The sequence below is a fragment of the Astatotilapia calliptera genome, chromosome 10 (genome assembly GCF_900246225.1).
Source record: "Astatotilapia calliptera chromosome 10, fAstCal1.2, whole genome shotgun sequence".
Lineage (NCBI taxonomy): Eukaryota > Metazoa > Chordata > Actinopteri > Cichliformes > Cichlidae > Astatotilapia > Astatotilapia calliptera.
Genome location: NC_039311.1, coordinates 5,618,866 through 5,634,826, shown reverse-complemented (window position 1 = coordinate 5,634,826; position 15,961 = coordinate 5,618,866). Strand labels below are relative to the sequence as shown.

Below are 15,961 nucleotides of genomic sequence, written 5' to 3'. Positions count from 1 at the left end.
TTTTGCCACAAAAACTGCACCTGCTCAACTCCAGGTGAGCTTACTGATGGGCTTCCAGATTTGAAGTAGCTCCCAAACCCAGGAATGCATGTTTGCCTATGTGTGCACATGTGCATCTGATCTGCCAACCCTTTACATGCACGAAGAAGGTACCCTAAAACATTTGGTGAAGACAAAAAAAATTACAAATTGATCAGACTTCAACATATTTCTATCTCTTCATAATCAAGATTACTCTAAAGTCTACCGAGAAGCTGGGTAGGCTGGGGAGAGAATGGAATAGGGACGGGTGGAGGTGGGTGGATGGAGTAAAATGAACGAGTAAAGGCAGGGATGGGTAAAGAAAAATAGGACACAGATGAAACATCAGGGAGGCCATCTAAGCGCGCTCTCCACGGATGCGGCGTGCCAGCTGGATGTCTTTGGGCATAATAGTGACACGCTTGGCATGGATGGCACACAGGTTAGTGTCCTCAAACAGACCCACCAGGTACGCCTCACTAGCCTCCTGCAGGGGACAAACACAAACAACATTAGCAGTACATATTAATGATGTTGTAATATAAGAGAAAAGAACCTAAACTTTGATCTGCTGCATTGGTTTAAGTGTAGTCCTTAAATATCGACAGCTGAAAGCACGTAATTCTCTAACAGCCCCTTAAAAGTCATAACAAAGGACAAGACAGACTTGCATATAATATAAAACCCTTCAGAGTTCACATTACAAGTTAAACTCATGGACCAAACATTTGGAAACCTCTCTACAGAGACACATTGATGAATCAAAAATTAGTGCCGCTAATCGTACTAAGTGCTAAAAAACAGTTTGGGGGAAAAAAAAAACCCTAATCAAACAAATTTAGAAGAATAAGGAAAGTGATGTCAAAGCTTCTACTAGCAAAAAAACAAACTGTTAACAGCATGGACCTCCTTCCCACATCCAACATAGCAGTGTGGCTTCACCTGCAGAGCTCCAATGGCAGCGCTCTGGAAACGTAGGTCAGTCTTGAAGTCCTGAGCAATCTCCCTCACCAGGCGCTGGAAGGGCAGCTTACGGATCAGAAGCTCAGTGGACTTCTGGTATCGACGGATCTCTCTCAGAGCCACCGTACCAGGCCTGAAACGCATGACCTCAAGCTCAGTACAATCATTTATTTATTTTTACACCTGTCAGTAATGTTGACAGTTAAGGCTGAGTCTCCCTAATTAAAATACTTTTTGTGGCTCCGAGCAGAATTTGCAGGGTAAAGATTGCTCATTAAACGTCTGATATGATAAGGAGCAATTAATGTGACTCAAAATGAACGTTACCTGTAACGATGGGGCTTTTTGACACCACCTGTGGAAGGGGCGCTCTTGCGGGCAGCCTTGGTGGCCAGCTGCTTACGAGGAGCCTTTCCTCCAGTGGACTTACGAGCAGTCTGCTTGGTACGAGCCATTACGACAGAGTATCACCTGACGGAATACAAAAAAACCCCCAAACAATGTATCTGTTTCTATTCGCTTCATCGTGACATTAATCGTTGCACACTGGACAAATGATCCTGCTAAGCTAGTGGCCTTGAACTCAGATAAATAACTAAATTATTTAAAGTTTCCAATATTCAGTGCAGCAGCTCTGAAATATATATAAGTAATTAAAACATACAACTTGCCCCCTTTTACCACTTCGTTTTATTTGTTATCAAGTAATTATGCATTTTGAGTTTTTAATATTTTTGTATCAATTATTAACGGATCTATAATTAAACATGTTATAAATACTTGGTTCTTAAGTCATTTTGGACCTCCTGATAAAACTTTTCCCCCGGGTTTGGCCGCTGCACAAACACAAAGACTTTAGCCAATCTAGAGACTGTGGGATCCCAATTTAGCCAATCACAACCTTTAACAGGCCGTCACTCTGAATCCCACCAATCAGCTGTGGCTCCACTGTACACCCAAACCAATGATGTTTCAGCCAGGAGTATTTTAGGGCGGGACAAGTATTGTTAACTCCGCCTCATACCGCAAGATTATGGCCGCAGACCGAAACGAACCTACCAATACACAGGCAACGAGCGGGATGTAAACTTTGACATTTTCCCACCAAAACAGAAAATGTGTGCTCACAAGAGCATTAACAAATCGTAGTAGACAAGTAAGCGTATCGAAAAACAGTCAAAGACTGATGAAGTAGAGGTATTTTAAAGCGAAAAAGCGAGGTAGAAATCGCCGCTGAAAGTGGACTAGATATTTCGGCAGTGGAAGTACTGAGCCGTTTTTCTCTGCCTGGGGAAGCTGCTTTCTCTTTTCACAACACCATCGAAAAAACACGATATTAAAGCAAAAAAATAAGTTTATCTACTCTATTTTCTTCACCAAATGGTGACTATTGTTCTTAGTTAAGAAATAATTAAGGAATTTTTTACTTACCGGGGGTGAATTTAGTCTCTTTTCTTCGCAAGGATAGAAGTGTGTTCTGGTTGTCTGGCAGTGTCAGATATTTACTATCTCTCACACAATGGAAGCAGAGCGAGCGGGAGCAAAATGGCGCCCGTGTCAATCATCTGTCTCCCACAATGCAATGGTAACATTTGTAAACAATCTAACTTCATTTCCTCAAGTTTTCTCCTTCACACTCCAACGATGTAGAAAACACTAGATCAAGAAAATCATAAAATAATTACGTTTTCGACTTTTTTTAACGCTTTGCCTCAAAACCGCGTGTTAACAAATGTAAAACGCAAAACCAATGAGAGAATATGATAAATATCAGGGCACACTTTGACTTCGAACAGTAGGGAAAGGAAATGGATAACACTGAACTTTTTTTTTTATAACAAACCAAATATTTGTTATTCGCAACATAAATTAGTCCAGATTAGACTTGAATGTATTTTTTAATTAAAGGAAAAACATTTCTCTTTATCATGCTAAAAATATAATGTAAGTGCGCTAACCGAAATGAAAAAATATTACTTGTCTGTTTTAGTAATTATGGATCTCCGTTATAAACTCAAACGAGAAACTGAATTTAGATGACAAACATGACAGCTGTGTCATCATATCAGTCCTACTGCAATTGTCTTTTTTACACGAGGTTTCTGATCAGTATATGAAACAGGAGGGAAACTAAGTACAAGCACAACTCCAAACTCTGCAGTTCTCTTGCCAAACCTGAGCGTTTCTGTTCTTGTGGTGGTGGAATGATTTCAACACATTCTCCTTCATGTTGGTCACTTTTAAGCATTAGACGTTATACCAAAGTTGGGGTAAGACAATTACATTAATTTTTTAAAAAGCTGATTCATTATATATGCTTTATGTTTTCATAAATGTTTCTCTGGAAAGGAATTAATATTCTTATGCATTTTAGATCCCCCTGTTGGTCAAATTGAGAAAGCCATGGGGTTTGTGGAGCTGTCATTTTAAAATACATATGGCATTCTGGTCATCATCACAGCTGAACCAGGGATTACGTTGCATTCTCTTGATTCTCCTGCAGCAAGCATTTCCTTTTTAAATAAAAGCTTACCCCAGAGATTTGTGCTTCATCCACAGGAGGGGGAAATGGACCAAATAACTGGTCAATGCCTGTGAATCTTCAGTTGTTTTCAGTCCCGTTGCACCGTGTGTATAAAACAAAAGGACATATCCATGCAGTCTGGCTTTATAAACATTTGGGAACAAATGGGTCGTTCCAAAGCACTGAATGTAATTTGAGCATGGTCCTGCAATAAGATGCTACTGTTCCAAAATGTTCCTACCGATATATTCCACCATCAGTTGTAACTGGTGTTTTTGCAAACTTAAGAAACCAGAGCAACTCAGCCACAAAGTCCAGACCATGTAAAGTTACTGAGCCGGGTCTCCAACTGCAGAGCTGCATAAAGCCACCAACACTCTGCTATTCAGTAAGTCATGTGTTGCTCTGAAAAGAAGTCCATCACAGTGCATTTACATCAAAGTTATTATAGTTCAGATAAGTTTCATTTGACTCACCTGTCCATCAAAGCCTCATCAGGTAAGCTGTGTGTGTAAATGTAGCTGAACCAATAAAGACTAAATTACATTTAATTATAGGGAACACAATATTGTTTATTTTTGTCAAAAGTATAGTTTATTTTCATTTCAGCTAACTGCGATGTTTTGCCACACCTACTTTTTACTGTAATAACTTATTTCAATCATGTAGTAAATAGTTGGGTACATGGAGAAAACAGTCATGTTTCTTGCAGCAATGATCTGTCAGCAGGAATTGGTGTTCAACATCCTGAGCAAGGCTCTTTTAACACTAGACTTGGACTACATTAGAAGATGCGGCTGTGATGCTATGAATGCGGTGCGTCATGAACGTTTTTATTTATCTTTTTCAGAGAGACAGGGGAAAGGCTGACTCACACGACTACATGTGGACTTTGAAAATACCACCTGTATTCATCACTTTAAATCTGTCGACGGTCGGTCTTTATATTCAAGCTCTTTATTTGCTCAAAGCATCAGTCATCACTCTAGTGACGTCACTAATTTAAGATACACTCGTAACACTTCTGATATCTGCGATTCTGTTTTCGAGAAACATTCAGATCCACACAAAAGCCATGGATTCTATCTCTTCCTGAACAGTTTTATTTATTTCATATCTAACTGTAGATAACTTCTATTTTGAGACGAGTGTTTTCACATTCAAGTACATAATGCCTTACATCAACGCCCCATCTGAAAAGGTAGAGGCTTTACATAAGGCAAGAGGAGCAGAACCTGCAAGCGATATAGAAGTTAAACAGTTACAGAGTACAACCTGGATTTGGACATAGTTGAAACATATTGTAATCCATCCATTATGCTTACCCCGAAAGGGCTTATAGTATAATACCAAATGAATGTACTATACACTGATTTCCAGCCCGAAAAGAAAATTGTCCCACATATCCTTAGAAGAAAAGAAAAAAAAAGAACCATCAAGGTGATACAAAACTAAATAACCCACAAAAAATCAAAATAATCCTTCAACCTTGACATATCGAGAATCGTCATGCATTTATGTATTATGACAGGAAAAATAAAATGTATGGATTGCAGGAACAAAATTTAAGGCTCATCCAAGTTTTTCCCCAACAAAGCAGCAACAATGTGTTCTTCCCCACATTGTTCAGAAGGACATTGTTTCCAGCTTTATTCAGTTAGCACAGAAAGTACCATCAATCTGATTCGGGGGGGGGGGACAAGAAAAATAACCCCTTACAGTTCTGGTGCTACAACAGGCATTCATCCACGTTCCCATCTTTATCCCATATGTGCAAGAACTGTGCCGAGTCATTTGGTCCCTCTTCTAATGAAGAACAGGAGTACCAACACATTCCATTAGAAGTCATTGTAATCAGTTTATAACAAAGTTACGTAAAAATGGCACAGTCAGAGAAAATAAAGACATTGACAAGCACTACATTAACTCAAAGTACCCGGCTGCAGGTCCTCATCCAACCTCCTGCTCAGATTCTTCAAAACAAACATGGACACGCTGCTTCTGTCACATTAGCAGGTGGCCCTGCGTCGACCTACACGTATCCTCCTCCTGAAACGACTTGTGCTGTGAAATCCAGAGAGAACGCAATGGATAGAGAAGTACACAGAACTGTTCTGTAAGAGATAGAGTGCATGCATTTCTAAAATGCAAACCTTAGTCCCAGTTGATGCTCATACCCAGCGACACACCATATAAAAAAAAAACAAAAACCAAACTAAAATCCCTTTTTATGGGTGTTTCTATTTGTATATATAGTATATATAATTTACATTTTTGTGGTTCCTAGTAAAAGTACCTCACGTCTTTCATATCATTATACATTTATGACCGGCTACTGTCTCAATCAATCACAACAACAAGACCTCATGGACAATAATTTCAGGTATACATTCAGGACTTTCTGTAAAAAGTCTTACAATATTCTTTACAATTCTTTAAAAATACAGAGAAGCAAAAATATTGGTGATACATCAGTCCACTGTCCTGCAGAGGCTGCTCAACCATAGCTCAGAGTCTTTCTTCTACACAGCTTCAGATTATTTTACACCTCCCCCTAAATGCTTCACTCTGTATGAATCTCTGTCTCGGGCCTCTGCATGGCCAGGCTAGTCTGGATAAAGGCCCCCTGACCTAGAGCTGTGGAGTAAGCTCTGTTGTTGTGGCTCACTGGAAATCCTGGGGCTGGGTAGGAGCTGGACGCTCCATGTTTTTGAACAGGGGCATGAGGCTGAGGTACTGGGTGGTAATCGTCCAAGTTGTCATAGTGGGACTGCACTGCTTTCGTGCTGTGTTTCTGACACGAGTAGTCTCTGTCTAGGTCTGCTTTGGCCTGGCTGTAGTGCTGCTCTCGGACGCTGTGCGATCGCTCGGGTTTGGAGCGGCCGATTTGTTCCCTGGGGGCTGATGACTGATCGTCTGTGCTGTGAAAGCCGCTTGATGTTTTCACTTTGCTCTGGTGGTGGTCAGAATCTGGACACTCGTAACGCGCCTGAAAGTTCCTCTTGTGTTTAGACCTGCTGCCGTCGTCTCCGGGCTCATACTTGGCCTCGTGCCGACCGCTCTCCTGCTGGTGAGAGAGACTGTGGCTCAGAGCAGAGGGGAGGGAGTGAGAGGACTGGCATTTCTTGGAGCTGCTTTGCTTGGAAAGTGCATCAGGCTTGTCACCCACTCCGCTGCCCTGGACATGCTTGTCAGTCTCCATGTACATGAGGGCTTCAGGGTCCGACACCATTTGTCTGGGCAGGTAGCGGCCGTCTTTGCTCTCAGACGGTATCAGCACAGCTTTGCCTGGGTCAGATTTACTGCGCAGGTGCAGGGTTTCATAGCCTGATATATCTGCTGGTGTGAACAAGCCCACGTTGTCATATTGAGAGAGGACGGGGCCTTTAACCTTAAGCCTGGCCCTGCTCTCCCTGCGGATAGAATGCATACGCAACCTTTCGGACTCCTCTGGGTCCCAGGATAAGTAAGCAGCAACTTCTTTGCTCCCATGCCCGGGGGGCATGTCCCTGCTCACAAAACTGTGCTCCTTCCCAGGAGGAAGAATGTGGCGAGTGAGGTAGTGATACCCAGTCGCCTTCCCACCAGGACGCCCAGGAAGTGTTCCTGCATCTCGGCCGCTGTAGGAGTGAAGGTGCCTGACTCTGATAGTGCCGTATGGGTCGATGTCATAGAAAGGCGCCTCCAATGGGCCTGAACCAGAATATGGACTGTAGCGGTACTGGACTCGTCCGTTCTCAAAGTAAGGCTGCAGCTGGGTAACATGGTAGTCTGCCTGCGAGGACTGCTGCGGGGGCTGCTGGTAGGCTTTGCACTGGTACACCGGTCGGTGGTAGAAGAACATGTCGTCATCTGGAGGAACTTCAGTCCTCTGGATGGGCACTGAGCGAATGCTGGAAGGAACATGGAGCGAGTGCACTCTGCGGATGGTGGGATAGCCATGGGTTCTGTCATGACTGTAGCCCTGGTGCCCAGGCCCTGGGGCTAGGTAAACACTCCTGGGGTTTCCTCTGGACTTGATGGAGTGATGGTAGGACCTGGGGCCTAAAGTGCTGTATCTGTTATCTATTCGGGCACTGTAGGGTATCTGAGGCTCAGACTTTGACACATAGGTGTGTGGAGGGACACTGTCTGGTTGGTAGTGGTGTGGTATAGACTGCGGGCCCAGAGTTACAGACCTCTGGTGGTAGTATGCAGCTCCTGGAGGATCAATTAGGACGGGTTCTCCTTTAGCGTGGTACAGGTAGGCTGGCTGGTGCGTGGAAGATTTACGAGGAGAAAGAGGATGGTGAGGGAGAGCATCCTCCATATGGCCAGACGGAGGACCTTCACCCAGGATATGGTAGGAGGTTTCACTGTGGCTGAGTGCTGCTGTGGCCAGTTTGCTCTCTATAGTGCGAACAGGAGGGGCAGGAGGAGTGGGTCCATAGGAGTCGTGATATTTTCCAGACTCTGCACAGGGCTGCACTGGCTTTATGGCCTCCCAAGGTTTCTCCACAGGCTCAGCAGAGGTGGGTGCGACTCTTGCGCTAGCCTTTGAGAGATGAGGCTGGGGTTGGACTAATGTCTGGGAATGTGTGTGAGGCTGTGTCTGAGCTGGAGGTTGTATTTGGCTTGGCTCTGCTGCTGAGTTTGGGTTTGGGGTGGTGGGACTGATCTTTTCAGCTTCTGAGCTGGCTGTTCTGGTGGTTTGGAAGAACTGGGGGTGGTGCCTTCTCCTCTGGTTTGACCTGAGAAAAAGAGGCCAACACAGGATAAGTCATTATTTATATCAGGTTTAGGGAAAAAAACAAAGAAAGAAAAGAAAAATAAGAGTTGTGCATTTTTTTTTTATAGTAACACAAGACTTTTCCAATATGAACTGTAAGTATCTAAAGTATCAGAGTATTTGAATGCAGAGTAGTAGTGGTATACAGTCAATTATTTAAAAAATACCTATATACATACATACAGGTAGAGACTTGCAGCCTACACCGAGGATAACTTCTGTCAAAAAATAGGAGGTGGTGCTGAGAACATACTCAATCCCAAAACAGTGAGTTTTGAGATTCACTGCTAGGACCTCTTGGGACCAGCCAACATGATATCCTTACCTCAGGACCATGCTGCTGTAAGTTTCCACTCTCCTTGTTGTGCCACTGGGGGTTGTGGCTGCAGTGGAATTGGATGAGCTACTATGAAGTGGGACTGGTCCTGTCACAGGCTGCTGTCTTTCTGGACTTTTCCTGGTTGGAGAACTCCGGCTGGGTGATGTGGAGAGTGGGGCACAATTGTAAAGTGGAGTGTCTGGTGGGGGTCCACGTCTGGCTGCGATGCAGTTATAGAGGACTTGGCACTGTCTGATGGCTTAGTGATCATGCTGGTTAACTCTGGTGGCTGGTGTTTGTTTGAAGGACTGGAAGTGGAGGGATGAGATTGAAACTGTGATCACACTTGTTAGCCAGCACTGTTTGGTGGGGGAGTACTTCCTCGTCCAGCTCCGTCTTCTGAGGCAGTCTGGAATTGTAGGACAAAAGGATTGTGGCGAGTCCTGGAAGCTGGAGGCCTCATGCGGCTGCAGAGGGGACAGCGGTGTTGAGGGCTCAGAAGACCGCAGTTGAGACTGAGTGGACACCTGCTGAGCAGGACTCAGCCAGGGCCAGGGCCAACATGCGGGCAGCATTTTTAGGAGGTGGAGGAGGAGGGACAGAAGAGGGTGCTGTAGAGTTGAGGGAACAAGGGGTTGGGTTCCTTTGAAGAGTCCAGAGTTGTGACTCCTAGTGGGAACACAAAAAACACAAGGGAACTATAGTTGAAGCATGAATAAGCAAGAGCTCTAGGTGATGATGGAACAGGCGGGAAGGTTTTAAGGTGCTTTAAGAGTGGGAAAAGGCGGGGAGTAAGTAAGGTGCTCAGACATCGGAAGAAAAAGGTTTAAGATGAAATCCTTGCAAAGCTAAACCTGGCAAAAAATACACACAAACACTTTACTTTTATTTTCATCTAAAGAACAGGTCGAAAGTATGTATCTCATTCGCTGCCCTACCTTGGTGCTCTTGGCTATTAGCAGCTGGTCCCTGCTGCACGCCGTCCTCTCCCTTTACCTCTCGGCTGTCCACACTGTCAAAGGCTGCCAGTTTAGAATTCAGCTCCATTTGAAAAACTTCACTTAGCGATGGCTCAGCTACTTTCAGCAATACACTGCCCATCAATGTAGGAGAGTCCTTGCATATCGAAGGAGAAGATAAAGACTGTGGAAAGACAGCCTGTCCAGCTGTAATCTTCCCACGTGTTTCTGCGGACAAAGTGTCTGAAGTGACAAAAGGTGTCAAACTGGCGGCCTTTCCACATTTAATAGGTGACACGGCCTGTGTGGGTTTATCAGTGTACGAGTAAGACGCAGTCAGCTTCTTGTTCTCTGCCTTTTCCCCTGTATTCACGCTGGTATCGGTGGATAGCGGGGAAGTCAAGCTGCTGATGAAGGAGGCAGAGATGAGATCAGAGCCATTGGTCTTGCCACAGATGTTGCCCCGGTTCCTCTTTAAAGTGGAGCCCTCAGCCCTGACCGGTGAATCATCCAGGGGGAAGGCATAGGAGGTGTCAGGGAGACTGCACTGGAATGACATGGGGTCGAAGTCCAGGGAGGCCATCCCGATGTCTGGAGGGCTGAGGTCCACGTCTTCACCTGCTGAGCGTGGAGGCGAGATAAGAGCAGGCACACAGATGGGTCCGTCGTCTCCGTCGCTGTCTTCTGTGCCATCCAGGTTATCATACGAGTTGCAGTGCTGCCGGCTGTCCAGCAGCTCGCCGTTAAAAGAGGCTGACAGAGCATCGCTGCTGGAGCGCGGTCGCCGAGGACGGTACACCTTGGACTCGCCTGGCGGAAGAACAGAACACAAACGATAAAGATAACGACCGATTAAGCTTTCTATTCCAAGTTTAAGTGAAGTGGAGGTCATAAATAATTACCTTCAACATTATGCAGGGAACTCAGTGACTCTTCACTTTTGGCTGACCTTAATGTTGCAGTGTCTCCTCTTCCTCCTGAAACACAACCATCAACATTCACTGCTGTCACTTTGGTGTATTTTGTTAAGCTCTTGTTGCTGCACAACGCTGATTAGCTCCAGACAGTTTTTACTGCAGATGCGGCGTGAGCACTCACCAGCGAGAGCCATAGCCTTCAGCTCATTAGGCTCACTGGGATTGCGGTGCAACTTCCGCTTGGACATAGAGGAAGACTTGCCCAGGTTAAAGAAAGAACGCCAACTACCTACAGGAGACTTCTTCGACTTGTTAGGCGGTCTCTTCCTATAATAGAAAACGATGATGGACAAGAAAGTCTTGCAGTCTCACCAGAACACCAGCAGAAGGAGCACCATGCAAGGTTTTTCCATTATAATAGACATTAATAAAACAGGAAAACAGCTGACCTCTCTGTGGGAAACTCAATGACGGTGTGGAACTTGCCCTGCAGAGCAGCTGGACCTTCACCCACTTCAATGTACTTGCTGTCTTCAGTGACTGGAGAGTTGATCTGAGCCTGGGTCCTGGCCTGGGCCTCCTCTAGACTTAGAAGCTTTGTTGAGGGTGATGAAACCAGCAGGGACTTTGGCCGTGACAAAGAGTTGTGACCTGACAATGTAGCAGAAAAACGATCAGTGGCAAACTATTTGAATTTAGCTTAATGTGTGCACGCTGGCGGGATGTCTATACCTGCTCCCTCTCTTATTAGTGAGCTGAGTTTAGTGCTGAAAAGCACATCAACATGGTTCAAAATGAACTCCACCACTACAGACTGGATTCGAACTTCCATGAAGGCTGCTGTGCCGCTGAAGCAGGCGGATTCAATCTGTTTTGACCTGAGACAACAAGAGAAAACGCGAAAACAGAAGTGAAATTTTCTTTAACTCAGTTAAAGAAAATTGGAATTTGAGTAAAACCATTCTGAGATGAATTTCCAACATGTGATGGCTGCTTAAACCCTTCAGTTCAGGCAGAATGACTCATTATAAAAAACAGACAGAGTGTACTTTGTGTGGCAAACATTAGAAATCAGGCCAGTCTAAGAACCCAGAGTGTGTGGCACCAAAAAGAACAGCAACTTTTATTTCTTATACTTGAAATTAAAAAGCTCATTAGAGGCATCTTGAAGTCTCCAGCCAGTTGAGCAAATGTACAGATGAAGAGTTACAATTCATTCAACACAATGAAAGAAAGCAGGATGAGCTCTCACCTCAGCAGGTTGGGCGCCCACACGATGGCAAGGTTCTTACTGTGCATGTTGGTTATGTAGCTAAATGCTGCCAGGCGGGAAAGGTGCCTCATGAGGAACTCCAAGGTCCTAAGAATCACATATTCAGATTCAACTTGCTCCATCAGTGATGTGCACGCTAACGGACATGATAAAACTGTCTTCAGAGCATCAGCGTTTTGCTTTAATCCCTATTGGAATGCCAGTTGCAAATTTCACACAGTCTGGGAAATTCAATTAATCCTAACACAGACAAAGATTCCACTCAGTGCAACAGCATTACAGAAAGCTCTGATTCTAACACCATCAGACAGACAACTGAATGCACAGCCAGTCTGTAACCCTGCAGCTCCTTAGCCTGCCAATGGGGGGCAATGTGCCTCTACACTAACCTGTAATGCGGTGGCGGAAGCTGCTGGATGACGTCATGGATTTTGATGAGTCGTTCTTCGTCTGTCGCTGCTGATACAGCCTCCTTCGAGTGAAAGCAAAACAAGAGATTAGGAGACAGGGAGAGACTGACAGTAATGGGATTTGGCGCTATGTCCACATTAAGCTTAATCCATTGATATCCCAAGTTCATGCTGATATATAGGGCACAGACAGAACATCGGTCTGTAACCGCGAAGCCCCCTCCTCAGTCTAGCTGCCATAGCAACCAGTAAGTATTTACTTCATCCTGAGGGATGCCTCTGGTGTGCTTGGAGAAAGTTTTTATTCCAAGTCACACACAGTGGTTTGCTGCATTTTTAATGACAGGGTGTGTCGAATGCGGTGCTATTATTTTAGGGGTGTCTATGGCCCATGACTGGAGGAGGAATTTCAAGAATTCCTATAAGATAAACCTGTTTTATTTCTTTTCTATCGAGATCAAATTTGAAAAGTCAGCAGTCAGTCACGGCCAATCTGCAACAGTTAGCAGCCCTGTAGCCCACATTAGTGTTTTACTTACAGAGAACTTCTCGTAGAGCTGGTAGGTGAGCAGTGGATTAGGCAGCTCTCTGAAGTAGAGTTTACAGAGCGAGCCAACACAGTGGATGTCCTGGATGTAAACATCTTTGGTCAAGTCAGGGATCTGCTCAGAGTCAAACTCATGCCTGATGGGAGAGAAAAGGACAAAGCAACAAACTGCAGTCAACAAACTAACATGTGAGTGCTGAGACAGGCCATGAAACGGTTCTACTTTCCAGTAGTGTTTGCAAAGATCTTTTCCCAGCAATGCATCAATCTTTTCTCCATATAATATTACACAATGTCAGAGTGTCACATGGGCTCAGGATTGGCAGAGCAGGTCATCTACTAATCTGAACGTTGGTGGTTCGATCCCCGGTTGTTCCAATCTGCATGCAAGATGCTGAACCCTGAGCTGCTCCTGATGCATTCATCAAAGTGTGATCATTAGAAAGCATCAACGTGTGTGTGAATGGGTGAGAGAGACATGTTGTATAAAGTACTTTGAGTGTTGAGTCCCAAGCATTGGATGTCGGTCAGTTTGTGCCTCCTTACCGCAATTTCTGGATATTTGAAGCAATTCCAGACAGGCGGTAAATGCCGTCCACCACGCCGTGCTTCTCAATGAATTCCGTGCAGCTCTTGAGGACCTGGGGCACTGTCAAACAAAAACAACGGCAATTCATCATTTTCAATCTTTGCTGAGCAGCAGGACAGAAGAAGATGCCAGGATACTGAGGGTGGACCAACTTTTTTGTGTTTTCTGATGGAAAAACACTCTCGGAGCTAGAGTGGACACATACGCATACTGAATCATGCATTTCTTGACCTGGTACTGTTAGGTTGCCTTAAAACATTTTCTGTTTTGATGCAGGCAGTCTGTAAGGAAACTGTCAGCGTGTGAGGCAACCAATCACCGAGCCAGTGATTGTGTGGTAGACCGCTAAAATCACGAAAAAGCTTAGTGTCTCCTCATTCTCCTTCAGGAGCTATGCATAATACAGACATGTTATTCGTCTATGTGAGCGTGTCTATGGAAGATAAGGACAGTGTGTATATGTACGAGGAGGCCTCCCCACAGCTCACACATCATTTTAGATTGACAGAGTGGGACACTTGCTGAAGCAGCTGTTCAAATTCCACATGTAGCCAGAGAGAAAATAAGGCCATTCATTCAATGTGAACAAACAAGCGGATATTCTACCGCACAGGAGAGGACCGAGTGGGAAGAACTTGTTACAAGTATCTCTTTCCACAAAGATGCACAGCATGTGTTTAAATGTGGAAATCACTAGACTGTTTCCTCATCTTTTAAAAGCACTTTAAACTGTTAACCTGGCCTGTGTTCAACCAGAAGTGAAAACCCTTTATCCCTTACTCACGGATGTATCACATGAGCTGGGTTTTGAAAGATGGCATACAAATTACAAGAAGGGCTACAATGAATCTTTATGTTGTGCTGGGAGCAAGCGCTGTTTCCTACAGACGTCTGTACAATCATACTGTATTTTAGAATCGGAGGAGTCACAACATGATGACAGAAAGAACGCAGGTTTAAGGCACTTCCAAGGCAAGATAAGTAGAATTCATGTGCCTTTTACAGATGACGACAAAATTATTAGCCCCCCTATGAAAATGTTATTTTTTTTAATTGTTTTAAGTATTTCCCAAGTGCTGTTAACAGTAGCAAGGAATTTTTAATACAGCTTTTCCAAAAATTACAGTTTTATTTTGGAACCTTCGTAATATTTTTTCTTTGGACTCAGAAACAAAATGACTTCATCAAAACTAAACAGTTGCAGAATCAAAATTTATCCAGGCTGTTCTTTAAGGTGTCCGTTCTGCAGAAGCAGTTGTTCTGGGGTCTTCCTCACAAGTAAACACCTTAACTGTCTGACCGAGCACCATGTGACTGAGACCTCACGTCTCCCCTTACAAGGTAGGGCAGGATTTCCAGAGGTCAGTCCAGCTCCTTCACCCACAAATGTGTGACAGAGCACCCACTGATAGGCGACTATACTATTACATGGTTTGAACTGTGATCGCTGTAAACAAATGTGCTGGCCAAATGAGAATCCTGCACGTCCACACATGCAATGTCATCCATTAACCTGAACAAATGGGCTTTTAAGCTGAACTAAAATTAAGTTACTGATCAGTGCTCAACAACAGAGCAGTATTATTAAGCCGGTCAGAGCTGATGTTAGGGTGTAATCAGGCCACCATTATGACCATTATAGCCAGATACCAGGCTGCAGATGGACTTTCAATACAGCAAACATCTTCAGTGCAACCAGATGAGCTACAAGCTCATATTTGCATGCCGTATGAGGCGGACGCCATTCAAACAACTGTAAGATAACAGGTGAAGTGAATAATACTGGTTATGCTGCAGTGTTCTTCCGGGAAACCTCGGGACCTGGCATTCACGTGGATGTCACAGCATCCACTCCTAAAAGCCAAGGCTACAGCGTGGCTACCATGGCTACAGCGGGACAAAGTGTCTCCAGCAGGACAGTGTCGGCCAACGGGCAAAAAAAAGGGCTCTGGACCAACTTCAACAACGACAGCTAAGGCGACCCAGCCTCTAAACTCTCCAAGCAAACTGGAAAAGTAAGATAGATGACAAGAATGCTTACCAGTGCAGTATCCTAATCTAGAAAATGAAAGGTTTTACGTAGGCTGTCAGAGTAAGCTACATAACCGCTCAACATGTAACCACTCTGTGCACAGACATTTGGACTGTAATTTCCATTAAAATTCCAATATTTGAAGAGCAAAAAAGCTTTTTTTTAGCCACAATTATGCGATTGACTACTGATATCATTAACGGTTTCAAACGCTGCAGTTTTGTAATGCTCTGTCACTCACCATCATGTCCCGAGTTGAGGAGGTGTTCTCCCAGGTCACAGCCAAACACCCTCTCCCGGAGGATGCCTCTCTGCTTCAGCTTCTGCTTGGTGGGCCTGGACTTCATGAAGGAGCGCAAGAAGGTGATCAGCTTCCCGTGCTTTTTAGACACTGAGGAATCAGGGAGGGAGGAAAGGAAGGACACATTTTAGATCCCTCACACAGCAATACGTGAAGGCTCAGATTTCCCACAAGATGCATCCATGCACTACAACTAAACCCCCAAGATCGCTTCAGGTTGTCCCATTGTGAATTTCAGCTTCATTGTAACGGAAACTCCTCTTTTATGCATCTGTAATTTCCTTAAGCAACGTCTTCATTCTAAAATACCGCCTTCCTGGCAATTACAAAGGAGTCCC

The 15,961-nt window shown here is 44.5% G+C and overlaps 1 protein-coding gene and 1 pseudogene across 1 annotated transcript; both read right to left on the bottom strand.

Annotated features, from left to right (window-relative positions):
• Positions 1-229: 229 nt before the first annotated feature.
• LOC113031109 (histone H3.3) lies at positions 230-2,546 on the bottom strand. The gene is made up of 4 exons (XM_026183001.1): positions 2,416-2,546; positions 1,312-1,455; positions 964-1,117; positions 230-508 (listed from the first exon to the last, which is right to left on the bottom strand). The coding sequence occupies exons 2-4, from the start codon at positions 1,437-1,439 to the stop codon at positions 380-382; spliced, it is 411 nt and encodes a 136-aa protein (XP_026038786.1). The 5' UTR covers positions 1,440-1,455; positions 2,416-2,546; the 3' UTR covers positions 230-379.
• A 2,030-nt stretch (positions 2,547-4,576) lies between these two features.
• On the bottom strand, positions 4,577-15,748 carry LOC113031105 (rho GTPase-activating protein 32-like; annotated as a pseudogene).
• Between the last annotated feature and the right edge of the window lie 213 nt (positions 15,749-15,961).